Here is a 27,590-nt window from a genome sequence, read left to right as displayed (position 1 = left end):
GAAACAACTTGTTGAAAAAGTCATTTTACAATTAGAGTTAATATCATTTGAGGTCCTTCGAGTATAGTAGTTTTGTCACGTTTAGTCCTAAACTTTCAAATTGACCATATGTTGTCCTTCGACTTTCAAATTTAACCATTCATGGTTCAAGTTAACCACCCATGGTCCTTCAACTATTAAAATTTAACCAACTATGGTCCTTTCAACATGACCACCACTGGTTAAATTTTGAAACTTAAAGGACCATGAGTGATTAACTTAGACCACAAATGGTTAAATTTGAAAGTTGAAGGACCACAAATGATCAATTTAAAAATTTAGGACTAAACATGACGAAATTACTATACTCGGAGGACCTCAGATGGTATTAACTCTTACAATTAACATTGGAGCAGTATTTAAATTTTCTGGAGAAATTGAGAATGTGTAGGCAATTGTGCATCACTCACTCACTCACGCGCTCTTCTGTCGTCTCTTGCAACTCTCTCTTAAGCTCCGTTGCAAAAAATAGTTAGGCCACCTCTACCTGTCCTCCTGTAATATACCTCTCCGTCGTCACTTCCAAAGCTCCCTTTCGTCTCCATAAAAGGACCTCGCATTTTCCAATTTCGCCATTTCTTTTCTCCCGCAATACGCCATGAAGCTCAAGTCTCCTTCCAACTCCGCCTCTCAAACCCTAACGGCCACCACCTCCTCTCATGACGCCCGCCTCCTCGTCCGCGAGACGCTCCGGATTAGCGCCAATCTCGCCTCCGCGCCGCCTTCCTCCGCCCCAACGGAGCTGCCGCTGGTTGATGCCAGCTCCAGATTGCTCTGCTGCGAGGAGATCGACGGCCGCATGTGGAAATACTTCCCGGATGGCAGTGTGAGTTGCGGGGCGATGCAACCGAAGAAGAAGAGCTCGATTCGTGCTGTTGGATTGCAGAGTCCTCAAACTCCCATTGATGTTAGTTTCCTTTCGGTTAGGTTAAGTTTATGCCTAAATAATTTGCGTTGATTTCTGCTTTTTCAGACTTTATTGCATGTGTTGTTTTTTTTTAGTAGTAAATAAAGTTAACTTGACTTCGTAACAACAGTTTCTCTGCTTTGCATAGATTTTAATTGTGTCTGTTATTCTCAATATTTTCTAATTCACATTGCCTGTGACTGACTCTTGATTTCGATTCTTCTAGTGGGACTTTCTATTTTGTTACTAGAAAGACAGAATTACAGTAACAATTAAGTTACACTCATGACATTGACATAAGTGAATCCTTTTACGGGTCCTTATGAAACACTTTTGCGAGTAAAATACTCCATGATATCGATTGCATATTTTAATGTCAATTTCAAGTTTTTTTTTTTTTTTTTTTTTTTTTTTTTTTTTCTTCTTCCTAGTTTTAAGAATACACCTTCAAGAATCATTGCCAAATTTTCTACTTATTTTCTATTTTGTGCAGGATTTGATGACGTTCGTGAGATCTTATGTGGTTCCGGAAGGGTTCCCGGATTGTGTTATGCCTTCTTATGTGCCATACATGAGTTGGAGGGCTCTAAAGGTATTATTATATGAGGACTACAATTCAACATGCTTATCTGGTAGCATGCTTTTAACATTTATTGAGGTGCTTCTTTTAATCATTCAAATATTATGTTTGATGTTTCTGTTGCAGTACTTTTGTGGAGGAGCAATGAGTGTTTTTACAACACAAACACTCTTAGGTTCAGTTGGAGTATCCCAAAACAGAGCTACCCAGAGTGCTGTAGCTATCAACTGGATACTCAAGGTGCATTCAACTTTCTGTGAAAATTGACATGCATAAGTTTCTAATAATGAGAAATTCATCTATGTGCCATGTTTTGAAGTTTACTTCAGTTTATTAGCTGGGAAGAATGTTAGTTGAGCTTATCCTCTTTGCACTTGTGCACTTGTACCTTGCTGCATATACATGTTTCTTTGAAGTTAATTGTATGCCTCTTAAACCCTAATCTGTAAAATGCAGTTTCCTTTTTTGTTAATGTCTAAAATTTCCATGATAACCTCAACAAGCAGTTGTTGATCTGTGATTAGCTACTGTGTTTTTATGGACAAAAAGGTGCACTTTAGGGCTATATTGTAGATTGCATTATTTGTATTTCCAAAAGATCAAAAGCATTTCACCCTTTTACTTCAAGAGAGATGTGCGATTCACATATGCCAATCAAATTGAATATCAAAACATAGTAAAGATAGAAACGTCTTCAGGTCTTATTACAAAATTGTTTATCCTCACTCCTGATAAATCAAAGTCCTTCATTGACTCATTGTTCTTTTTTTTTTTCTTCAATCTTTCATCAACTGAAACTGAGTTCTAAAATGTATTATGTTGGCAATTTCTAATATGTATGTTCATACTATAATTTCTCTGTAGTTTAAAATGTAAACCTGTTAAATAAATATACTTTTGTATCCCATATACACAAATTAAAAGGTTGTGGAAATTATAGGATGGTGCAGGCCGGGTTGGAAAGATGCTTTTTGCCCGTCAAGGAAAGAAATTTGATTATGATCTAAAACAGGTATTTATTTTCTATGTTACCCTTTTTCTGTTTCTTGTTTGTTGTATTTTTCCTTTGGTGGGGGGTTTGGGTGGTATTTTTTAATTTGTTCTGTTGACTAATTTGTTCTCTCTACTGTAATGTTATCTTTATCAGCTTAGGTTCACAGGAGATCTCCTTATGCAGTTGGGAGCTGCTGTAGAACTGGCAACTTCTGCTTTTCCGCAGTTTTTTCTTCCTTTAGCCTGTGCAGCCAATGTGGCCAAGGTTTATAATTTTGTCTTGCCTACAATGCAGTTTAACTTGCAATCACTCATTGCTAGTTTTCAACCAATATACACTTTTTTTTTGGTAGAATGTTGCTGCAGTCACATCAACATCAACTCGTACTCCTATATACAAGGCCTTTGCTAAAGGAGAAAACATTGGTGATGTAACTGCTAAAGGAGAGTGTGTGGCCAATCTTGCCGATTTGGTATGCTACTCCAATTTATTTCTATTTTATTGGTGGTTATGAGCATGTTGGTTAGATAACTAATAATCCAAGACTCATGTCCTGGTTTTAACTCAATAAATTCCTCAGATCAAATAAAATTCAACTACGCTTTGAACCCAACCTAGTTTGGCTGGGCTAATTTATAGATGTGTCGATTGAAAAGTTATATTCTAGCCATTTAACCTTTTATGGCATTTGCTTACTTATTTCATGCTCTCTTACACTAGTTTAATATCTGAATTTAACATTGTTTCTTGCTTGTAATTAGAACACCTGTCTTATTTCATTTTTATTGGCTATTTCATTACATTCGTAGTGTTACTATTTGCTTTAGGTTGTACCTTACTGGTTTGCTGCTGCCTGTTAACCTGATAAAAAATGTAGACACTGTTATATCTAGTTACTTGGCAGAATTTAATTTTGAAAATGTTGAATGTAGAAAATGGTAGTACATGGGCATTTACCTTTGGGAGTTACCAGGAGGAATAGATGTTCATGAACTCAAATTTTGTATTATATTCTGGAATTGAACTTTCCAGTTTAATTCAGTTCTTTTTTTCTATTATTTGTGAAGCTTGGCACTGGGATGAGCATCATGATATCCAAAAGAAACCCATCCTTAGTGACTACATTTTCCCTCCTTTCATTTGGTTATCTTTTCAGCTCTTACCAAGAGGTTGGTGTGGATACATTTGAATTCCAATAGTCAAATGTCTTTTTAAAGTTTGTTCACCATTGATTAATTATCAATTGGCATGGTGTGGGGGTTTTTTTTTTCCTAGGTAAAATCTGTTGTGTTGTGTACTCTAAATCGTGCAAGATTTACTGTGGCAGTGGAATCCTTCCTGAAGACAGGTTAGATCACTGTGCTTCTGGTCTCTACCTTTTATGGGACTGCTTTGCTAGGATTGCATGTCTATTCACTAACAGTTAGTCAAGTTTTAATCTCAAGATAAGATGTACTATTAGATATGGGATCCATATAATTCTACTGCTTCTGTGAAGATGCATGCCAAAAAAGATGATTTGGTCCCCATTTTACAAATCTTATAATTATGGGGTTATGATTATACCTTGTTTAAACAAATTGTTTAAATAAGCTAAAAGGCATTGTACAATCCATATTCGTTGCTGAACTTATATGAAGTGGATTATTATTATATATATATAATCTTAAAAAAGTTTTTCTAAACATCCCCTTAATCTGGTGGTTTCCTGTAAAACATTGTGCTTCTTGCTCTTTAGGTAGAGTTCCTACATTGCAGGAGGGAAATTCAACGGAAAAAGTATTCGTCTTCCCCCCATGGAAAAATCAGAGACCTATTGTTCTTGGTACATGCTAGACCAACTTTCTGTTTGCATTTTTAATCTAACATTACAGAGTGAAACATTGTCGTAATTGCTTCCAGGACCAAGATTCAAAGAGGCGTTTCAAGATCCTGATTCATATCTTGCAGTGAAGCCTATTTTTGAGGTATCATATGAAGCTGAGAATTGAGATATCACTTATTCACATTCTCATTTAATAATTGTGAATGCTAGTTGTGTTAAATTATTTTGTCTTGAAAAATTGCATGTCTATCTTTTTATTGTTAACAGAGGGAGCAGTATATAGTGACGTACAATCCTTCGAAGAGGAATGTATATGCATTGCTCAAGAATCAAGCAAAATCTGATGATGTACTCAAAGCGGCTTTCCATGTGAGATTTCTGACTTTGATGATATCGTGCCTGCCCATGTCTTGGGTGTTTCTTTTACCTAACTGTCCTTTATATAATACAGGCACATATTCTTCTGCACTTCATCAAGTCGTCCAATTATCAGTCTTCGTCCGGGAAAGAAATGCAGGGTGATCTCTCTTTTTCCTTGGCATCCAGTGCTGATCTTCATGCTCATGTTGCAGAATCTTATAAAATGGTCTCAGCTCTGTATGCACCTTTCAAGAGTAAGGCCAAAGAACAGGTGAGGGAAACATTGAATCCATGGTTTCTCTTCGGCGTTGTTTTTTATTTTTTTCTGAATCAGAACCAATCATGTCAAAGTAATGTGGTGCGCTGAGTCTTAGGTACATGTCAAATGCTGGGCTGGCATATGCCCAGGCTTATCTGGCTTCTGTATCCAACACGATACATTAGCTCTCTAGTCGTGTCTGTCAGTGAACCCTCCCCTAGGGAGGGAGGGAGGGGTTCACTCAGCTAGGATCTGACTGCATTTCAGTATTTCACTGTTGCCATGACTCTCAAGAGGCTTTGCTATTTCTTTTTATGGGAAATAGCGTTTATAATTTGCATGGTAGGCAAGTTCCCTTTGAGCGGGCAACTATTTTGTCAGTTGATCTATGGTATCTGTCATTTACAAAATGAGCATTTGTAGAGTCAAAATCAACATTAGTGATGTCATATTGTGTTGTTGATTGCTGTATATTCTTGCTGCAGGGGTGGGTAATGTCAGAATCACTGCTTAATCCTGGTCGAGCTCGCCTATGTGACTTGGGTGAATAAGAAGATGTTTTCTGCCGTTAATATACTTGTGTGAACATCTGATGTTGGATATAAAAATTTGATAAGCCTGCTTAGACAAGTAACACTCATTTGCACAGTAACAAGATTGTCATGCCTTCTCCCCCCACAAAAATAAAAAACAAGATCATCCATCGTGCCTTGAGTGTGTATCACGCAGAGCTTCCTGTCATGGCTTGCACAAACTACAGAATGCGTAAGAGCTGTAAACAGAGATGCAAGAAGATTCTACCTGTGTATGAAAATAGTAGCTTGCATTTCCGCAATGTAAGCAAGAAATAACCTCTCCTATCAGAGTTGTCAGCGTTCGTGTAAATTTTGTTAAATTTTTTTCATGTTTGTTTTTCTATTAGGTGCTTTTGGCTGTTGTTAACAGTATGAGGTGCATAATGTTTAGAGCATAACATGTATGCTTTTATTATGATTTGCGAGTGTGTTATGTAAACCCCTATTAGCATAGTGTATATAGCATGATTTATATGCTTTTCTATTAGTTCGTGCAAGCAATATATAATATTAATAGTGTGGAAACTCGATTAGCATAATGTATGGTATGGATTTGATAATTAGTCTGCGCCATTATTATCTTCAAAATTTTAAAAAAGAGGAGAATGTATTTTCTTTTAATTTTACATAATAATATCATACACTACACGGGACAGGATTTATTAGCTAAGTAATGAGTTTTGACTTTCATATGTCTGATAATTTAATATGGTAGGTTGAGAACAAATTAAAGACATGAAAACATATGGCATGTATGAAAGTGACGTATAGATGATACACATTGATATTGCATGATGTGTCCAGTCAAACATATATATATATATATATATATATATATATATATATATATATATATATATATATATATATATATATATATATATATATATATAGAAATAGGGGATGAGAAAAATGAAGTAAAAAAAAAAAAAAAAACAGTAATCTTTGGATTCTGAAAGAGAGAAGAGAGAGGACCACATGGAAGGGGGACAAGGGTCACAAGTCAGCGTGCGGTCGTTCACTGCCTAATGCCTAATGGCTAATGGTAATTTGTAATGTAAGGTAATAGGTGGAACACAATTTCTAGCTTTGGATTTCTGGGTCACGTTTATCCCTTGAAACCTCTGTCTCTGTGGCCCATTATTTATTGCTCGGCACATTATATTATGCACCGCGGTGCATAATCGATTATGCACCGCGCGTCTTTTTTTTTTTAAAAATGAAAATTAACAGTGTTTATTTCCGCCGTTTTGCACACTTTGCAAAAAGTAACTCTGTTATTCAGTGTCATTTTGTATGCACTGCAGTTTCAGTTGAACACAACTACAGTTTCATTTCGATATAACTATAGTTTCATTCGATATTTATAAACTCAAATATGTGAAAATGTTATTTAATTTTATTTTATATACACTATAGTTTTATTAAAACACAACTACATGATCATTTTGATATAATTACAGCTTCATTGTACAATATACACTCAAATATGTGAAATGTTATTCAGTTTCAGTTTATATACACTGCAGTTTCATTTCACTATAACTACAGTATCATTTTGATATAACTGCAGTGTCGGTTTGGATATACTGTAGTGTCAGTTGGTGTTTAATACACCAAACAAACGGACTCCGTTAACTCTAACGGCGGGCCGTTTCTTTACTTAAAGAAACGGCGCCGTATATGGGCCGCGGTGCATAATCGATTATGCACCGCGGTCTATAATATAACAACTGGAGCCTTCCGCCTATGTTTTCCCTTTTTATCATCTCTTCTCTTCAAAGTATAAATAAATAAACAAACAAAAATTTTTATTTTTAATTTACAAGTGATAAATTACTAGCAAATTCAATTCCCCATGTTTGTTCAAATTTAGGCTATATTTGGTTTATGAGTTTACACACTAGGAATGAGAATCAAAATCATAGTTAGTGTTTAATTGATAACTTTTTAAAACATAATTATGAGATTTGATTACCTCTTCAATTAAAAACATCATTTCTTAATTAAAAATGGATATCATTCCATCTTATTGGTAATCTAATTTTTAAGTTTAGACTAATGCATTTAGATTTTTGTTTTAATTTGTGTGTGTGTGTGTGTTCATATTGGTGCTTTAATTTGGATGTCATTGTATATATTGGGATCAATTGCTTTGATTTTTTGTGTTTATATTTTTAAATCCTTTATTCCCATTATAGGGTCATATATAACCAAATATAAATATTAGTAATAATTCCAATTCCACCCTACTACCAACATGCAAAATACTTTCACCAAAACCCAATCTCATTACCAAGTACGGAGTATTTGATTTCCATTCAGATTCCTATGTGCGAACCAAACACACCTTTACTGTTATTCTTCGTAAACCTAGTTGACTAATGTTAGTATGTTACTATTCGAATTTCACATCATATTTCTCTCTCTCTCTCTCTCTCTCTTTTTTTTTTTTTTTTTTTTTTTTCCCTCCAAAATTTCTCTCCAATTCCATGACTTAGTAACGAGAAACGGAAATACTAACCTTCACTAAATCATAGATTTGGATTGCTATTTGAAAAAAAAAAAGAAAAAATAATAGGTGACATTTCATTTGTAGCCCTAGCCAATTAGGGTTATTTTAATAGAAAGCATTGTAAGTGTTACTTTTTACTAGTAATAACGTATATCATATAGGGATTGATTGAGTTTAATATTATCTTATAATTCGGTGACTAAAATGATAATTTCCACAAATAAATAAATAAGAAGATAGATAAGTTACATTTATAACACAAAAGGATAAAAAAATCTGAAAATTAATAACGTATCCAAATCTATATAACAAATATACGTTCGAACGGATCTCCTTTGAGTTATTAGTTTTTAATAAGAGGGATTAGGCTTTTCTACTCAATGTTTCATATCCCAAGAAAAAACAATGAAAATTGATAATTCAATTAGTTCCAAACTAAAATTGAATCAATCACATTTTTATTTTGGTGGTGATCGAAATCTTTTATTTTCGAATCCAAATTATATTTAGATTAACTAACTGAATTAATCAAAATTTTATTTTATGTATAATACATTTACTATATTTTATATTTTTATTTATATATTAGTAATTCGATAAATTTTGAATTTCTTCACCGAATCAACTGATAATAAATTGTTGTTAAACATTTAAAAGTATTGACTAAATTAACGTAATTGAATTATGGATCGAATGAAAGTTATGAGTCAGTTAAAAGTAGGTTAGGAAGAGGGAATTTGAAGAGAAAAGACAAGTGTGCAGAATGACAATAAATAGGCGCTCTGCCACAATTAATCAGGCAACAGAAGATCATGCTTCCCATATTTATTATTGGAATAAGGGTCAAATAGGCCATCGTACTGCACACAATAATACAATTAGGCCACTGAACTAAAAAAAACAACAATTAGGCCACTAAACTAAGCAATTTCATTCAATTATTCTAATTTACAGGTTTTGTAGGTTACTAACAGGTCACCCAAATAATTTAAAATATTTTTAAAAAAATTATTATTTAAAAATAATAAATTAAAATTAAAATTAAAAAAAAAAAAAAAAAAAACATTAACCGTCTCCGCCGGAGACGAGTTTCTTGTCTCCGGCCATGGACGAAGAAACTCTTCGTCTCCGGCAGAGACGAGTTTTTTTTTTTTTTAATTTATTATTTTTAAATAATAATTTTTTTTAAAATATTTTAAATTGTTTGGGTGACCTGTTAGTAACCTACAAAACCTGTAAATTAGAATAATTGAATAAAATTGCTTAGTTTAGTGGCCTAATTGTTGTTTTTTTTGGTTCAGTGGCCTAATTGCATTATTGTGTGCAGTTCAATGGCCTATTTGACCCTTATTCCTTTATTATTTAGCTCTACTGCCTTTACTTCATTATTATTGGTAAAAAGTAAAAACAACTAATAATAAAATTTGATATTTAAATAAGGAAAGGTAAAATATTTTATTTTATGTGTTTGGCTTAATAAAAAAGAAATAATAACTTTTTTTTTAAAACCTTTTATTCCTTCAATTAATTTATTTAATTTTTGTGAATAAATTTTCATAAATATAACGAATTATACTGAGTATACCGTTAACACTTTACTATTGATTGACACTTTAGAATTTTTTTAAAAATTTATAGAAAAATACAAAAAGAAAAAAAATAAATGAAAAGACTTAGTATAAAATTAAAAATGTAAATGGAACAAAACCCTAGCAAAAGTTGCGAACAACCTTATAAATGGATGAAATGACCAAATAAAATTAAAGGTGAAAATAAATCTCCAAAATGTGCTATTGAAAGTTGAAACCAAATTAGATGGTTGCCCTAACGCATTTTATTCTTGATTTTGCCTTTCTTGTCTAATTATTGTCCCTTTTTGGATTTGTTTAGTCTTTCTTTTTGGCTTTTTGTCATGGGAAACAATTAAACAACTACCCTAAATGAGAAAAAAAATAAATAAAAAATTAATCTACATCTTGGGGAGGTGCCAGGCCCCTACTATAGCCCACACACTCTCTGATAATTAGTTGTTAAATATGAATGATCAATTAATATTTGATGCAGATCAATATTGCAGAATGAGCTAGGCGCTACTCTGACGCTTGAGGGGCGCCTAACGCCTAGAGCGTCTAAGCGGTGCTTAGGTGACCGAGTAATCCAAGTATATTATCTTCACTTTTTTCCATTTAAAACTGAAAGTTGTTAAACTATTATAATTTATCAAACTAGTCAAATGTATATGTTAGATGATTAGTTAGTATATGACTTAAATAATACATTCAGTATGTTTGATACTCTGTCTGTCCCATTTATCTTTTATCTGTCTTACTTACTATTCATTGGTCAAACCAACTCTTTCTTCTCTGTTTATTTTCTTTAGTATGTTTTACTTATTCTCAAATTTGATTTTTTTTTTTTTTTTTTTTTTTTGTGTTTAATACTATTTTTAGTGTAGTTTCGGAATATATAAATTTTGTATACTAATATTATAAAAAATTATATTAAAAATAACTTCATCAGCAAGTTTCGTTAATCAAACCAGACACATAAAACAGAAGTTTTATTAATTTTGATTTTATAAGGTGGACCTATTCATTAATATAGCCAATTATATATTTCATCAAACGGATGATGGGAATTAATAAAAAAAAAAAGTTGGGATAAAGAAAAGTAATTATTGATGAATAGGCTAGCAAGAAAAATGTTGAAAAGATGGAGTGCATAAAGGCAGTCTCTAAGCAACCAACAGGGAACAGCATGAACTATACTCTGATCTCTACTCCCTCCCTCTCCTTCATTCTCAGTATTATTTTAACTTATATTGACCTAAAATCCTAATCCATACATACCCAACCAGAAACTGGAAATCTAGCTAAAATCAACACCAAAATATATAAGATGATGAGAAGAAATTAATATTAGATGATGATTTGTATCTAGAGTTGAATTTGAGGAGGATTGGGATTGGGATTTTGGATGGTTTTCTTGGCAAGATTGTGCTTATTGTTGTGCATCCAAACCTTGAGGACCCTTCTCTTGATTCCAACTTCTTGGCAGAATTGTTGCACCACAGATTCCTCTTGCTTCTGAATCTTCCACCCAACTCTCTCAGCAAAGCTCAGCATTTTGTCTTTCTGTTCTTGGGTGAACTTTGTTCTGAATCTCTTCTTCACCATCCCCATCTGGTGTAATGGTGGCCGGAGCACCACCCCACCACCACCACCACCACCTCCACCGCCGCCTTCTTCATGCTCATCTGACTGATCTGACGGGTGCAGGCTGCCGCCCATGTTGTAGGACATGATCATCTGATGGGGGGGTGGTCTAGGGTACCCTACACCTCCCAATGGCTCAGCCCCCACAAAGACTTTCCTCTTGTGGTGGTAGGTGCAGTGACAGGGAGGAGATGGGGGGATTTGCAGGGATAATAGAGGCTCACCTTCAACCTCTTTCCGGTGGAAGTTTCTATGGCAGTTGCAGGCGGAGCAAGTGAGAGCCTCCAGACTGCCCTCTTCACCGCTGGGCATGAACTCTCCACACCCATCAGTCGCATTGCCTCCCATGGCGGCCGCATGGTTCTTCAGACACTCTCTGTACCTCACCATCTGCTTCTTGGCAGTGCTCTCAACTGGGACGCCATTAATGGAGGAAGGTGGTGCCGAGGGGATTATTATGTGATTATTATTATTATTTTGATTATGATGCATTATGATATGCTGCCCATGCCCATGCCCATATGTGCTGTTTATGGGAATTGGCATTTCTCCATCTTCATGACTTGATGGAATCTCCATTCCTGTACTTCAAGACCCCAGAAACTAGAATATAATGGGTGAAAGAAAAAAGTTTGTTTTTACAAGAAGAAGAAGAAGAAGAGCTACTAAACTAAACTAAACTAAACTGAACTAAACCAACACTCTTCTGTCTGGTTTAATCTTGACACTAAACCATCTTAATTACTGCAATGAAGGGTAGCTAAGAAAGTGTATGTTGTTTTGAGCTGAGACAAATAATATAATAATATTATGGGTGTGAAGAAGAAGAAGGAGAAGAAGAAAGAGGAGTTTTTGGAGGTGGGTTTTGCTACTGAATGAAGAAGAAGCACTAAGCTAAGCATGAGCTTATTAGTAGTAGTGAGGCCCAAAAAGTTAGCAGAAGAACCATGAGAGAGAAAGTGTTCAATTTTTAATTTTAATTTTTTTTTTTTGAATGCAAGTGAAAAATTTGAAAGGGGAGATTAAAACAAAAATGAATAAATAAATAAAGTGGGGTGATTGCTTTGCTTGCACTATCAGGAATCAAGTTTACTCCAATGCAGACCAGTGTGTCAGAAAATGGGAGAGGACAAAGGAGGAGAGAGAAAGGGAGAGAGAGACAATTCTTGAAAAGAAATTGTCATTAATTACGAAAATAATCTCTCACAACTTTTTTTTTTTTTTAATTATTTATATAATCAGCTAATTAATTAGCTGAAAAAATTCGATAAATAATTATTTAATTTTCTCTTATAATCTGGGAGTTTATAGTTGCATGAAGCACACAGATCTGAAGCAGCTACATTAGGGCAAACAAGAGATAACTGTTGCTGATCTTGCTGCCTATCTCTCTAAAAATTGCATTATTTCACTGCAAACTTTATTTATGTTTTAGATATAAACCATTTTAAGATCAATAACGCTAAATTAGACTGTCAATTTTTGACATAACACAAAAATAATAGATTAATTTTTAGTTTTAACATGTCCCGAGTGATTAATAACTTAATTAGTTAAACCAATTAATAACTTTTGTCTACTTGTTTGTGACTTCTTGTTTGATATCAAAGTAAAGTTTAAACAAATCTAATTATATATGTATTTCTTAGAATAAATACTTTCTTTATAATAAAAAAAAAACTAATAATGAAATCATTGATTGTCGTTAGGCAAACTGTCACAGAAGGTTGATTAGATTGTGTACTAATCTGATTGCTTACTTTATGGCTTGCAGGCTGTAGCATGCATGAAATTACAAACCCCCAACAAAGTATAAAATAATTCTCGGTGGACAAAATCTAACTGTTGAAAATTAAAATAAAGAAAAATAAGAGAAAAATATGATGACATTTTTGTAATTATAATTGTGCATTTAGAAATGGTTGAATGTGCAATTGTAAATAACTAATAATGTATTTGGAATCAAGATTATGTGGTTTAATGATACCCGGGTTGGACTTCCATTTTGAAGGTTGTGAGTTCGAGTCTCAGTGCAGGCGTTATTGGTTCTTTGTATTTCAGTAGGTTGAGAAAGTATATGAACAAATACTACATTGTAATAGAGTCAGTAGCATTAAAAAAAAACAATGTAATTTCTAAATATACAATCATAATTACAGAAAAATCACCATATTTTTTCATTAATTTTAAGTTAACGAATCAAATTTGTCTACATTCTCACTTGAAAAGATTGTTCTAATTTGATCATAATTCTCTCTCTCTCTCTCTCTCTCTCTATATATATATATATATATATATATATATATATATATATATATATATATATATATATACACACACACACATGTAATTATATCCATCATGATTTTGGTTACAGATTTTATTAATGCAAAACTACCCCTCTTTTAAGACTGATCATCTCATGCACTTTCACTAAAGATCAGATCACCCTTTCATGCAACTCATGTGATCCTTAATTAATTGCTCACATTCACACACATTATCCAATCTTCCTAATTCTTTAATTCCCTTTCTGCATATCGTTATGTCAATAATCATAATAATTTACAAATTAACTTTATAATTAAAAAAAAATCTTATATTAATTAAACGATAGTTTTACCGTCACAAACGAGTAGAATTTGTTGATCTTATTTTTTTTAAAAGAGGAAAATTAATGTGTAAAAAAAAAAGAGAAATCAGCAAAAAAAAAATATGAGAGGGATTGGAATTTAATTTTCATTATCTTCAAACATAGAATGAAACATTAAAAGAATAATTATTGTAGAATTATTCATTCTTTAAGAATAAAATTAACTTCTTCATTATAACAAATTTGTACTATTACTTCATTCTATTTTTTTTCTATATCCACACAATTAGAATATTCTCTTTTCAGTGTATTTTGGATAGATCTCTTTTCACAGTCTATTTTACCCTAGCTACTGAGTAAATACACATATTTTCAAAGTTAACTCCTTCCCCAACCCCCGGGCAAAAAAAAAAAAAAACAAAAAACAAAAAACAAAACAAAAGAAGTAATTTTTTTTATTTTTTTATTTTTTTTTTATTTTTTTGTGATCCTTCTACCCTTGTATGTCTACCATAGTACAATTTTAGCAAATACAAAATTTATCCTTTTTATTTTATTTTATTAGTATCTCTATGATATCGAAGAGTATAATTTTGTACAAAATATGGTGACGATTGGTGTGGTAGAAGTGTGTGTATGCATAAACAAAGTAATGAATGATTGTCTTCCAGAATTAAGAGTTTTGATTCGATTCATAGGCACCTTAGAATTGTAAACAATTGAGATACACTTTGTGATTTACCTCTTTTACTAAGATTATAGGGATAGGTGATTTTTTTTTTTTTTTTTTTAAAGTAAAATGATTATGAAAGAAAGTAGAAGGTAGGGTTATTAATAGAATGGCAGAAGATGAAGAATGATAATTAGGTTTTAGCTGAAAATGGATAGCATGTTTGGTATTAAATTTCTTCACGAGCCACACTTACTCAGCAAGGAAAACACTCATCCAGCAACATGGTTTTAGTTCTCATCACCACATGAATGCCATCCGATATATATATATATATATAGAATAAATGTTATTATTGTTAGATAATTTATTTGTTTTTATGAAGAGTTAATAGATACAACAACACTGTAGAGAGTGGAAAACTAGCAGAGAAGCAGTCTGCCCTACTCTGTGTGTGTGTGCTGTATTGTAAAATCAGTATCAGTAATCAGATTGACAGGAAATTTAAGAAAAAAAAAGAAAAAAGAAAAAAAAAAAAAGAGAAGAGAGTACTCTCTGATCAAACATGACAATCATGTCCTCTTGGAATATCAGAACACAGCAATTAACACCATATTTTTCAGTGTCTTTGCTTCGATCTGCCAGACACGCTTCACTCAATCGGGAAGAAAGGGAAATTATTTGCACCAATATATATATATATATATTATGCGGATCAAATAAAAAAGGTTCAAACAGGTAAAAAAATGAGGAGAATTTCCAGCGGGCAATACAAATCAACCGGCCAAATTGAAGTTTAAGGCAAATTATTGTCTGGAGTCTGGACCATGATCCATGCAATAATGAATTGGAAGTTTAATTAAAAAACATGTCGTGGCATAATTGTACTTTTGAGTAAATAAGTCAGTTTGCCTTTTGTATGCGAGTTCATATTTGTCCTTCTTCGAGTGCACATTTGCCCTCATTTGAATGCACATTTTTCATTCTTCAAGTGCATCACTTTTATTTCAGTATTTAGTTTCTCATTTGAGTGCACATCTTTGTGCCTTTGAGTGCATATCTTTTGGACTTCAAGTGCACGTTTTGTAGTCTTCAAATGCACGGTTTTCTTTCTAAGAGTGCATAATTAATTTCCTTCGAATTTTCCCTCTCAGTGTCCTTTTCGCACTGAACGCGATCATATATATATTATAGGGCGATCAAGTGCAGCCATGTTGTTAGGTGTGGTCATATAGTCAATTACAGGCCATTAGATTAGATAGATCCAATGAATCACATTAATCAAGATTCTTCTAGTATTTTCACGCGCGTTCTCCTCCCCAGCGAACTGCAAGGTTAAACCCGTCATAGGGCACCATAATAAGGGAAATCACATTGTTGTGTGTTCTATTTGTGTAATTGGTGCATTATTAGCCTTACTCTGGTGTATTTGTAGATTCCCATTGGTGCCAAGTTCAGGTGCGGCAACGCCTTCCCGTGTGGTCAGTGCGGGCGCACCAATTGTTATACAAGTATACACCATCCATGTTATGAAATGCACAGTAAAAAACATACACAAATTAGGTATGCATCACCAAAGACGCGCCCATTAGATATGAATAAATACATCATACAGTGTTCGGGAATACACTATTGGTGTGTTTCACCCTGTGGTGTGTTTTATTACACTATTGGTGCATGTTGTCTACACTATTGGTGTATTCTGGACCCTAGCCATTATAAATGGCCACTGTAATTACCATAACACCCCCACTTACCAAAACGCGCAAAAATCTTCAGAATTAGCTACTGCTGTTATATTAAACTGATTCAACGACACAGATATGACCACACTGCCACACCTAATGACATGACCATATATGATCGCCTCTTTTATATATATATATATATATATATATATATATATATATATATATATATATATATGCTACCATGCAAATATATATGCTTCTTTTACTTAAATCCATTACACTAATCAATTATTTTATTTCCATTACAATTTCAATTTTAATGTTTTAACCAAACATGCCCTAAATAAATAAAATTAAATTTTATTCCACAAGAAAATTAACAAATTAAATTCCATTCATCTCATCCAAATTTCTTTCACACCAGCTAACTGCATGTGTACCAATACAATGTAAAACATTGTATCAAAATATTGTTGGGCAGAAGTTTTGTGTACCAAGTCTAACATGTTGCCATTGAAAAATGGCATTGGTTACTACAGATAGGTATAAAGACATGAATTTATTTCTTCCCTACTACCTATATATAACTTTTGGCATAGTGATAATACTTGATTTGACATTTGATATCATACTAGGTTATTGTGAGAACAATAACTAGTACAAAGAGTCCCAGGCAGGATAAAAATGGTAAATGATAATATTCCCAATAATACAGAGAGATGGAGAAGGAATTCTAGTGTAACTAGAATATAGAGTCATTAGTCATTATACGCCCCCTCAAGCTTGAGATTCTTTGAGAGAAAATTGAGTTTGACCCTTAGATCATTGAATCTTGTTGTGGTTAGTGGCTTGGTGAATATGTCTGCTAGCTGGTCTTTTGTAGAGATGATGTTCACTTGTATTTCTTTTGATGCCACTTTTTTTACGAACAAAATGATCGTCAATTTCAACATGTTTGGTTATTGCATGAAACATAAAATTTGCACACAAAAAGATAGCACCATGATTGTCACACCAAAATTTTTGTGGTTTCTATACAGGGTAAGACAAAGCTCTTTAATTAAAGCAACTAACCATGTAACTTCCGCCAAGACATCAACAGTAGCTTTGTATTCTGCTTTTGTTGAGGATTTAGCAAATGTCTTTTGTTTGCAGCAAGCCTAGGAAATTAGATTATTACTAATAAAGACAGCAAATCCACTAGTGGATTTGTTGTCATCAGGACAGCCTGCCCAATCCGAGTCCGAGAATGCATGAATAGCGTCTGAATCTGACTTAATAAGACAAAGTCCATTGTCTAGAGTGAATTTGACATATCTTAGGACACGTTTTAGGGTAATCCAGTAATCATTGGTTGGAGACTGCATAGATTAACAAAGTTTGTTGACAATAAAGGAGAGATCTCGATGAGTGATGGTGAGATATTGGAGTGCTCCAACTATGTTGCGGTACTGTGTTTGATTGTCATACGATTGATATGAGTCTGATGCACATAGCTTATTATTGACTGGGATTGGTGTGGAAATTGGTGTGTAATATTCTATTTCAGATCTTTTGAGTATCTCTAGCATGTACCTCCTTTGTGACGGAAGAAGCACCCCCTTGCTGTGTACTGTCTCAGTCCTTAAGAAGAAGCTCGGAGGTCCCATATCCTGGATTTTGAAAGTGTCAGCTAGTTTGCTCGTTATTGAAGCCAAGAAACTGGTGTTGTTGCTCATGATTAGTATGCCATCAACATAGACAAGGAGATAAATGTGAGTATTAATATTGGAATAAATAAATAATGACACATCAGTCTTCAATACCTTGAAACCAATTGAGAGTAGACAATCTTGAAGATGCTTGAACAATGCATGTGGTGCCTGTTTTAAACTATAAAGAGATTTTTTGAGCTTACAGACATGCGTGGGAAATGTTTTGTCAATATATCATGGTAGTTGCTTCATGTAGACATCCTCAATCATGCAGCCATTGAGAAAAACATTGTGAACATCAAGCTGTCTGATAGACCAATCATTTGTTATAGCAAGAGATAAGAGAAGTCTTACTGTAGTCAGTTTGACGACAGGACTAAAAGTGTCAAAGTAATCTTTTCCTTCAACCTGATTGAACCATTTTGCAACAAGTCTCGCTTTATATCGTTCAATTGTACCATCAACTCTCTTTTTTATTTTGTAAACCCATTTCCTCCAATGAGGGTTTTTCACAGTTTGGGAGTAGCATGTGGGTTCTGAGTCACCAATACATACAATTAGAGATTTGTTACTTGTGGAATCATGAGTCATGTGCCTTAAGATCATAGGATGTGTGCGTTGAGGGCGCTCAGGTCTGGAAGGATCAACCAGAGGAAGATCAGAAGTAGAATCGGCCGGGGTCTGGAGGTTTCGGCGACACGGGTGTGTCGCGAGCGTGTCGGGGCCGTGTCCTTTACTGAAAGTGGGACACTGTCCTAACATGGCAGTGACACGTTTGTGTCAAAAGTTGTGACATTGGGATTCATCGTTACACGCCCGTGTCGCGGTCGTGTTAGTTACTGGGATGTCGACACGGCTGCAACACGCCGGCTACACGGGTGTGTTGAAATTCTGGCACTTTGGTTCACTTGGAATGTTGACGACAACCCATTGTTTTGCATCTTGAGTCGTAGCGGAAACCTGTGGAGGAGTTTTAGCTACAAAAGGGAAAACACACTCATCAAATCAAACATGGTGAATGGTAAGAATTTTTTTTTTCAGTATTTAGATTCAAGCAATGATATCCTTTAATAGACTCTTGGTACCAAGGAAGACAAATGGAGCAGAAATATTCTATTTTGTGTGTTTTTAGAGATGGAGATAGGGAAAACATAGACAACCAAAGACATGGAGGAATGAGTTGTCTGTAGGGTTTTTTTTTTTAAATGATTTCATACAGACTTAAATTGTTTAAGGTTGCAGATGACGTTCGGTTAATTAGAAAAACTGCTATTTCGTAGGCATAGGACCAAAACTCTATAGGGACAGACGCTTGAGCAAGTAAGGTTAGACTAGTTTCAACAATATGTTTGTGACGTCTTTTGACACATTCATTTTGTTCATGGGAGTAGGCACAAGACTAATGATGGTTTATTTCAAGACTACAAAGAGCTTGCCAAGTTTCTTGTATTTTCCACCTAGATCAGATTGAATGACTTTTATTTTGGTGGAAAAGATGCGCTCAACTAGTGCCCTAAATTGATTAAAAATAGCATAAATGTCTGTCTTTAGTTTCATGGGACAGAACCAAGTATATCTGGAATAATCATCAACAAGTATAACAAAATAACGATGACCTTTAGTCGATAAAACCGGGGATGGTCCCCAAATATCTGTGTAAATTAAATCTAAAACAGAAGAACTAGATGTTGTGACTCTTTCTAGAGTCATGAGGATTTCCCTACTTGACAGGTAGAACAAAGAGAATTACTACTATCAATTGACAATTTTGGCACTGGACAATGACTTTAGAATTCTATGTAGGGCTCTAGAGTAGGGATAACCAAGACGGTTTGTTAGTGGTTTATTTTTGAGGGAAACCCCAACATATAATTGACAATACTATTATGGCAAATTAAGATAGGGTTTAGCTTGTTGCCTGACCGTCTTTAAAGACTCAAGAAGACTGATTGATCAGTACATACAATAGAAGCGTCTCTGGGTCAAGCCGTCAAAGATCTGTTAAAGGAAAGTTACTATAAGCCGTCAAAGTCTATTCTGGAAAGAATATCAGTGGATCATCTCCTTAGGTATGGTCGAAATCTTCTTAAAGATTCAAGATTATTCTTCTACAAGTCATACCTTTTACAACCAGGGTTATATATGGAGAGAGGCCAAGTCAAGAAGTATATAACACATATACTTTCAGAAGTTAGGTTTGCATTGATTAAAGCCGCAGCTCTTAATACTAAAAGATACACATCTCTGGTTTTTATGTTATCTTCTCAAGACCTAAAGCTCATGGTGATTACGAAGATGAACTTGAGAAGAATCAACTATGCTTAACCTATGGACGTGAAGATCACTCAGTTGTGTGAACAACGTAGGACTGTGTCAGTGAAGCGGACTGCATCAGAGTTAGCTCTCCATTGAAGGGATTTCATTGGACTTCTGGATGCACGACTCTCCGACTTCAACAATCCACTAAACCTTTGTAGACTGGGTACATACCTTGTGTGGGGCACTTGGGTGAGATCATTCCTCTCTACCTTTGTACATTGGATTCTGAGTTAGTGGATTGGACGCATTGGTGATCGTCCCTCAGATGAAGATACACACTATATCGAACTGGGTAAACAAACCTATGTGTTGATTTACTTTCTGCTTTAGTCTTCCGTTTTACGCTATATATGTTTATCCATCTAAATGATTGTCTGATCATAAGTCTGAGTCAATCAGTCCACTATCCAGTTGGCAAGAAAGTAAATCGAATATCTTAGATTAAGAGAATATGCAAAATTACACGGTTGTACCAAACTTCTAATGACGCTTTGGATGTAACGAATGCTATGGGATTTAGTATTGGAAGTTTGTAAAATCCCCCCGAGCTCTCTCCTCTAAGTAGAACCCGGTGAGATCATTCACAACAAAAACAGAAGGATGAAACTTAAAAAATAATATTATTGTTTGTGGCAAAACGTTTGACCGACAAGAGAGAATTGGTAGGATTTGGAACATGCAAAATATTTTGTAACTGAAGGGAACACGAGGTAGAGGATATAGAAGTGTTTCCAATACCAAAAATATTCAAACCTGTACTGTTGGTTTTACGGTTGAAGGGTAGCCAGGTGGGCGGGCCAACACTACTGTAAAATACTAAATAAAAAAAAAAAGAGAATATGTGAAAAAAGCATAGCAGAGTAACGTTAAGTGTATTGAAAACCGGATTCATTACAATGTGCCCCAAGGGGGCTATTTATACAAGGGAAAATTATTGTGTAGACCATGGTCCGCACAGTGTTATGTGGACCATAACAAAAAGTACATTATTTTTGTACTAAATGTACATTATTTTTGTATTGAATGTGCATTATTTTACAATATACAAAATATGGTCCACACAATAATGATTGTTATACAAGGAATTGGGCTTTGAAGAAGGCAAGAAATGAGAAGTTATAATAAAGTTAAGAAAGTTTCCAAAATTGACGGAGTATCTTCCTAATGTGAAAAAAGGAAGTTACTTGTCGCACAAGGAAAGAATCTCTGTGAAATCTAGCCTTAACCGCCTCTGGAGTGTGCACTCAATCAGGGACACACCGATTGCCTAGCCTGGATACCCATCCCAGCTGACTAGGGACCCGGTCGGCGTCACACCGACTAGTGAGCCTGGTCACCCCACCGAGCTGACTAGAAGACCACCCTAGTAGTTGTGCATTCACCAGAGCAACATGGGCCTCTTCTTATGAACTGCCATGTGTCCTAGGCAATTAGGATCGATTGCGTCCCTTGTATCTGGCTGGGAGCCCGATTAGGGGGTATCTATCACCAGTCCCTCACTTTTCTGAGGTGTAGCCGAGTGACGACTCAAAAAAGTAGAACAAAACCGCCAAGTGTAGAACTCGGGTCTTGACCAACTGCTTGCCAATCCCTTCGTGGGGTGTTAAGTTGGGGTACGCACTCAGCTGGGCGTGCAATGAAATGTTGACTGGTTCTGCCTCCTTCCCAACTAGTTCCGTAAATTGTACGGTTACTGAAGTGTAATAATTGCGTCTCCTCGAATTTCACCGGTTACAGTCTCGAGAGTGTCCTTTCGTAACGTCCTGTCAGACGTTACATCTCTTCCCCTAGCCGTCCGATGAAGGACACGTGTCACGATCTCGGAAACTGGCCATACTTATAAATAGCCAAACCACTCCCTTCCATTCCTCTTTCACACTTCTTCCTTCTCCTTTGTAATATCCGGTGAATCCCTTTCATCCTTCACTTCCTCCGGCGAACTAGCAACCTTCTCCGACCCTCTCATTTCTCTCCGAGTCAGTTCCGTTCTCTTCCAGCCACCCTTTCTTCACTTCTTTCAAGGTTAGCCCTTTTACTTCTTGCTTTGTTTTCTTGGTACAATGTCGTCTACCCAAACTCCAATCGCCTCTTCCTTCGCCATCTACCAAAGCTTAACTTCCAATTCTCCATCCACCACCTCTCAGCCGACAGCGACCCTGGGAACCACTTCCGTAGCCCTGGTCGACCCGCCAATTGATAGGGAACCAGGTTTTTTTGAGGACCTAGAGTGGCCGGTCGGTCGCTATTCCACCCTCACCGTCGTCGATTATAACTACGTTTGTCGCCTACAGGGCACGACGATGGTCACTCGGAGCCCAAGCAAACAACTGGTTATAGATCCCCCCAAGGGTGCCGTTGTAGGGATCCATTTCTAGTCCATCCGCTGCGGGTTCTGCGTGCCAGTCTTTTCTTTTTTCTCCCTTCTCCTTCGATACTATGGCCTCGTTTCAGGTCAGTTGGGGACCAACTTTTACCACCTCCTTGTCTCCTTCTTAACCTATTGCCATTGCCTCAAGGCGAAGGCCTCCCTGCCACTCTTCCACCAGTTATTGCGGTTGACTACTATGGGTTCGGCCGCCCCGGGTTATGTCCAAATTCGTGGCCGGGATAGTCGTAGGTTCCTGGTCAAACTGTAATCCTCCCATAAGGGTTGGAAGGAGGAGTTCATGTTTTTCCGACCACCTATTCTTCCTCACGCTGTCTTCAATTTCCTGACTGCCTGGCAGTCGTCGTATTATCGCCTCGAGAAGAAGCCACCCAACCCATACAACCTGGCTGATCTGGTCAAGCGGATCATCGAGGGTGAGCTTATCTCCGCCAGGCGCTGGTTGTGACTGCAGGCTATGCAAAAGGTTGGCATTTTGCTCGATGGCGCAACCAACACATGTTTGTTCTCGAACCCTACCCGGTTGCCAGTAAGTGATGATAGTGTACTGCCCTTACTTATCTTTCGCGGGGAACAACGACACGCAGTCGTCCTTGGAGGAGTCGGACGTGGATGATCAGGATGATGAGGGGACGGTGATTGTTCACCACACCATTCCCAGGCAAGCCGTTGAACTTAGCTCTGATGACGAGGAACTAACGGAGGAGACTCCCGAGGAACTGTTAGTTGATCGCCGCGCACTGCTATGCGCTTCTGGCCACGCTCGCCTGACTGTTGTCGACAAAGGCAAGGGCGTGGCCACCTCAGCCAACTCCAACCCACCATCAGTTGTCCGCAGTTCGGCACTAGTCATTGGTGGATCGTCGACTGCCTCAACTTAGTGTACCGCAGATACTAGGTGGAAGGGGTCGGCTACCCCAGCTGCGACTGCTCTTTAACTGCACCGGTCGAGGATCAAATGACAGTGGGAGACCCACATTGAGGCACCGACTGCCAAGCGGATCTTGGTTGGCCCGGAGGCCATTCACAATGGAAAATACCTTGTGAGTGAGTGGTTGGAGAAAGTGATCTTCCCTAAGGACTTAGAGTCCGTCGAAGGGGTCGATTCCGACTTGCTATTAGACGGGGTCACCTTCTGCTCCTACTAGGTAGCTTCATGAACCTCAAATCAGATTTTCCACCTTCCAATACTTAGATTGAATTTGCCTTTGATTCTTAGACAGGCTCTCATGTGCCAACTTGCACTCCGCCGCCGCCAAAAGGTCATGCTGATCGAGTTGAAGGACCTCCACGCTATTAGTGATGAGCACGCCAGGCATATAGATGACCTGAACCTGAAGCTTGGTCAGGCAGTTTCTACTCTTGAGGCGGAGCAAAGGAAGAATGAGCAGCTGTCGGTGGAGCTGCAGAGGTAACCCTGACTGCCTACATGGAGTCAGCTGACTTCTGGAGGGAGGTGGCGGAGCATGCCCGGGTCAACGTTGAAGGGATCGCCCTAGAGTGGCTGGTTACACCGGCCGGCCAGGCTTATCTAGCGAACGCCGGTACGGAGGACATTCAAAAGGAGATCTACGATGTCCTGCGTAGAAAGTATAGCGACTTAAGTCCCCACCACTACGGGCTCCGGGCTTTTTTGGATGACAACCCACACCCCCAGCTACCCCCTCACATGACCAGGGGCAGTAGACCTGGACCACCAGGCGATTGGACAGGAATGCGGCCAACAAATCCCGCTAGACACCTAGTACTTATGCTAGGCCGGTAATCAGAATACTCTGGCTGGGGACCCTAAATCGACGTTTTTGGACCTAGATGGGGAAGACAAAAGCCATCTGCTCGACCAGCTACAAAGGCGTCGCTTGTCCACGAATGCTGTTGCTCCGATTGACGTTTCCTCTGGCCCAACGAAGGAGACCGCTGGCCCATCAACCAGTTAGACTAACTGTTTAGAAGTTTCCCCCCTCCATTTTTAATGTAAGCGACTGCACATTTTTGGGCTTATTTTTGAATTGAACTTTTTCTCTTTTTGCTCACCTCTCTGATCTCCTTTATTTGTTTCAAATTCAACTAAGTTCCTCAGTGGGCGAGGCTGACTGTCTACAAGCCCCTGACCGCCAAACTGGAAACATCTAACTTTGAAATCTACTAAGTCCTTTTGTGAGCGAGGCATACTGCCTACAAGCCCCTAAGTGCCAAACCACAATGAACCACCTTCGAAATCTGCTAAGTCCCTTAGTGGGGCGAGGCTGACTGCCTACGAGCCCCTGAGTGTTGACCCATAATGAATCACCTTCGAAATCTGCTAAGTCCCTTAGTGGGCGAGGTAGCTTACCTACGATCCCCTGAGTGACAAACCACAACGAACCACCTTCGAAATATGCTAATTCCCTCAGTGGGTGAGGCTTACTGCATACGAGCCCCCTGAGTACCAAACCACAACGAACCACTTTCGAAATTTGCTAAGTCCCTTAGCGGGCGAGGCTGATTGCCTACGAGTCCCTGAGTGCCGACCCACACTGAACCACCATCGAACTCTGCTAAATCCCTCAGTGGGCAAGGCAGAATACTTACGAGCCCTTGAGTGCCAACCCACAATGAACCACCTTCGAAAGTTGCTGTCCCTCAACGGGCGAGGTTGACTGCCTACGAGCCCCTGAGTGCCACCAACAACTTGGATTGGCTTGGATGTTGTCATTGGTCCGACCGCCCCTTCGACTCCAAGCCTGAAAAGGCTGCCTGATAAGGCGAAGCCAGTCATCCTTGTAAGGAGGGGTGACAAATTTCCTAACTTGCATGCAGCGTGGCTGCCCACCCAAACTTCATGCCTGAAAAGGCTGCCTGAACAGGTGAAATTAGCCATCCTCGCATGGAGGGGTGACAAATCTCCTAACTTGCATGCAACGTGGCTGCTCGCCCAAACTCTATGCTTGAAAAGGTTGCCTGAAAAGGCGAAGTCAGCCATCCTCGCAGGGAGGGGTTACAAATCTCCTAACTTGCATGCAGCGTGGCTGGCCACCCAAACTTCATGCTTGAAAAGGCTGCCTGAATAAGTGAAATCAACCATCCTCACAGGGAGGGGTGACAAATCTCCTCACGTGCATGCAGCGTGGCTGCCCACCTAAACTTCGTGCATTAAAAGGCTGCATGAACATGCAAAATCAGTCATCCTCGTAGGGCGGGGTGACAAATCTCCTAACTTGCATACAGCGTGGCAGCTCACCCAAACTCCATGGTTGAAAACACTGCTTGAAAAGGTGAACTCAGCCATCCTCGCTGGGAGGGGTGACAAATCTCCTACCATGCATGCAGTGTGACTGCTCACCCAAACTTCATATCTGGAAAGGAGAAGTCAGCCATCATCACAAGGAGGGGTGATAGTGCTTTGATGTGCCCAAATGGTTCCAAGCGATACTATGACGAACTAAACGAACTTTATTAAATGTACTAGTTTAGCCGCTAAGTGCCTACAATGAATTAATAAAAGAAAGGAAAGATTACTAGCCTACTAATAGAACTTCATTAAGTGGTGAGCATTCCACGTGCGTTCCACTAGCCCACCTTTCATAGTCTTCAATTGGTAGGTTCCCTAGCTAATAGACTTCAATTGTACTCAACCATTCGGGCGTATGCCGCATCCCTTCTTTTTTCAAGGAAATTCTTTTTCATTTGCAAGCTATCCCCGTTGCCTTCGTCATTGTACAAAAATATTCATTGACTGGGTATTTGGATCTCAGTCGGCACCATAGCCTCAAACCTGTATGCCAGCGCGAAGGGAGTTTTAGCAGTCGCCGTCCGGTAGTCCCACAATACTTTCTCCAACTGCTCGACCAAAGTTCCTCTTAACTCTTCCTCAATTTGCCCGTTTGCCTGTAGGTAGGCTATGAACACTTTTATGTGTCGAATCCCATGCTGAACACAAAACGCTGTGAATGCCCGGTTGTCAAACTACCAGCCATTGTCAGTGACCAACTGCTTAGGCAGTCCGAACCTGCAGATGATGTTTGTCCATATGAATTGTTGACATTGATATTGTGTGATGGTAACCAAGAGTTCGGCCTCCGCCCACTTCGCAATACAAAATCGCACTCTTTCGGGCGCCTACAGGAGCGTCCCCAGCAAATCAACTCCCCACTTCGCAAAGAGAATCGCTGTAGTGACCAAAGTGTAGAAAGTGGAAAGTTGGGTATCCCGCTTGGCGAATGACTGACTAGTAGGGCATTTCATTACTTCTTCCATGCAGTTTTTCACCATAGTCAGCCAATAATACCCCTGGATAACAGGCTTCCGGGCCAACGTGTTAGTCCCTCGGTGAGCTATACAAATCCCTCGATGAGCCTCCATCACAACGATCTTGGCCTCATCAGGAAGCAGGCAGGGCAACAATGGCGCACCAAAAGATCATTTGTATAACTGACTATCTACTATCTCGTAGGACAATGTTCTCTTCTTTACGTGGTCGGCATCCTCTTTATTATCAGGTTGAGTTTTAGGATCAGAAATGGGGGTAGGCATCGGAGTGACCGCGCAGAGCAACAATGCTTCAGTACTCGGCCTTTCCACGATCTCTATCTGGCAAGCAATCACGAGGTAGCTGGGCATGCCTCCCAATGCTAACTTCGATAGGATGTCTGCTTTGGCGTTCTCTGTTTGGGGCACATGGATGATTTCAAAGGCAGTCATTCTACCCAATAGTCCCTTAGTCACATCTTTGTATAACTTCAACCTTTCTTCCTTGGTTCGCTCTCTGCCTTAAGCTGACTGACCACCAGATGGGAGTCGGTCTTGATCCGCATTCGAGTGGCTTGGAGTGCCTCGACCAGACGGAGTCCGCCTATGACCTCTTCGTATTCTGCCTCCTTATTTGAAGTTCGGAACTGATACTGCAAGGCATAATACAAGTGGAATCCCCCGGGCGTGGTAACATCACATCACCTCCGCAGCCGACTGCTAGTCGCCCCATCAGTGTGT

The 27,590-nt window shown here is 37.8% G+C and overlaps 2 protein-coding genes across 3 annotated transcripts; one reads left to right on the top strand and one right to left on the bottom strand.

Moving 5' to 3' along the window:
* The first annotated feature begins 433 nt into the window (after window positions 1-433).
* On the top strand, window positions 434-6,127 carry LOC109185635 (protein root UVB sensitive 6). 2 transcript variants are annotated; one of them, XR_002055004.1, is made up of 14 exons: window positions 434-946; window positions 1,440-1,538; window positions 1,653-1,766; window positions 2,467-2,538; window positions 2,674-2,784; window positions 2,873-2,992; window positions 3,588-3,689; window positions 3,796-3,868; window positions 4,259-4,345; window positions 4,423-4,487; window positions 4,613-4,714; window positions 4,797-4,976; window positions 5,450-5,622; window positions 5,666-6,127. XR_002055004.1 is itself a non-coding variant. In XM_019335594.1 (13 exons), exons 1-13 carry the CDS (start codon window positions 638-640, stop codon window positions 5,513-5,515), a joined length of 1,500 nt encoding a protein of 499 aa, XP_019191139.1. In that variant the 5' UTR covers window positions 434-637; the 3' UTR covers window positions 5,516-6,127. The 2 variants fall into 2 exon arrangements, 1 of the variants encoding a protein (XP_019191139.1); XM_019335594.1 differs by having other exon boundaries at window positions 5,450-6,127.
* Window positions 6,128-10,709: 4,582 nt separating this feature from the next.
* LOC109185636 (zinc-finger homeodomain protein 4) lies at window positions 10,710-27,283 on the bottom strand. Its single transcript, XM_019335596.1, has 3 exons — window positions 27,279-27,283; window positions 13,014-13,024; window positions 10,710-11,850 (listed from the first exon to the last, which is right to left on the bottom strand). Exon 3 carries the CDS (start codon window positions 11,846-11,848, stop codon window positions 10,991-10,993), a length of 858 nt encoding a protein of 285 aa, XP_019191141.1. The 5' UTR covers window positions 11,849-11,850; window positions 13,014-13,024; window positions 27,279-27,283; the 3' UTR covers window positions 10,710-10,990.
* Window positions 27,284-27,590: the final 307 nt, after the last annotated feature.

The sequence above is a fragment of the Ipomoea nil genome, unplaced genomic scaffold, assembly GCF_001879475.1.
Source record: "Ipomoea nil cultivar Tokyo-kokei standard unplaced genomic scaffold, Asagao_1.1 scaffold1334, whole genome shotgun sequence".
In the NCBI taxonomy this organism is placed as follows: domain Eukaryota; kingdom Viridiplantae; phylum Streptophyta; class Magnoliopsida; order Solanales; family Convolvulaceae; genus Ipomoea; species Ipomoea nil.
Note: the sequence above shows the minus strand (reverse complement) of the source record. Positions and strands in the feature narration are given on the sequence as shown.

Excerpts from the sequence above, each read along its gene's own strand:
- LOC109185635 (XM_019335594.1), top strand. The coding sequence starts at position 638 with ATGAAGCTCAAGTCTCCTTCCAACTCCGCCTCTCAAACCCTAACGGCC. Across the intron at positions 947-1,439 it reads GTCCTCAAACTCCCATTGAT|GATTTGATGACGTTCGTGAG; the intron begins GTTAGTTTCCTT and ends TATTTTGTGCAG. Across the intron at positions 4,715-4,796 it reads TACTCAAAGCGGCTTTCCAT|GCACATATTCTTCTGCACTT; the intron begins GTGAGATTTCTG and ends TATATAATACAG.
- LOC109185636 (XM_019335596.1), bottom strand. The coding sequence starts at position 11,848 with ATGGAGATTCCATCAAGTCATGAAGATGGAGAAATGCCAATTCCCATA.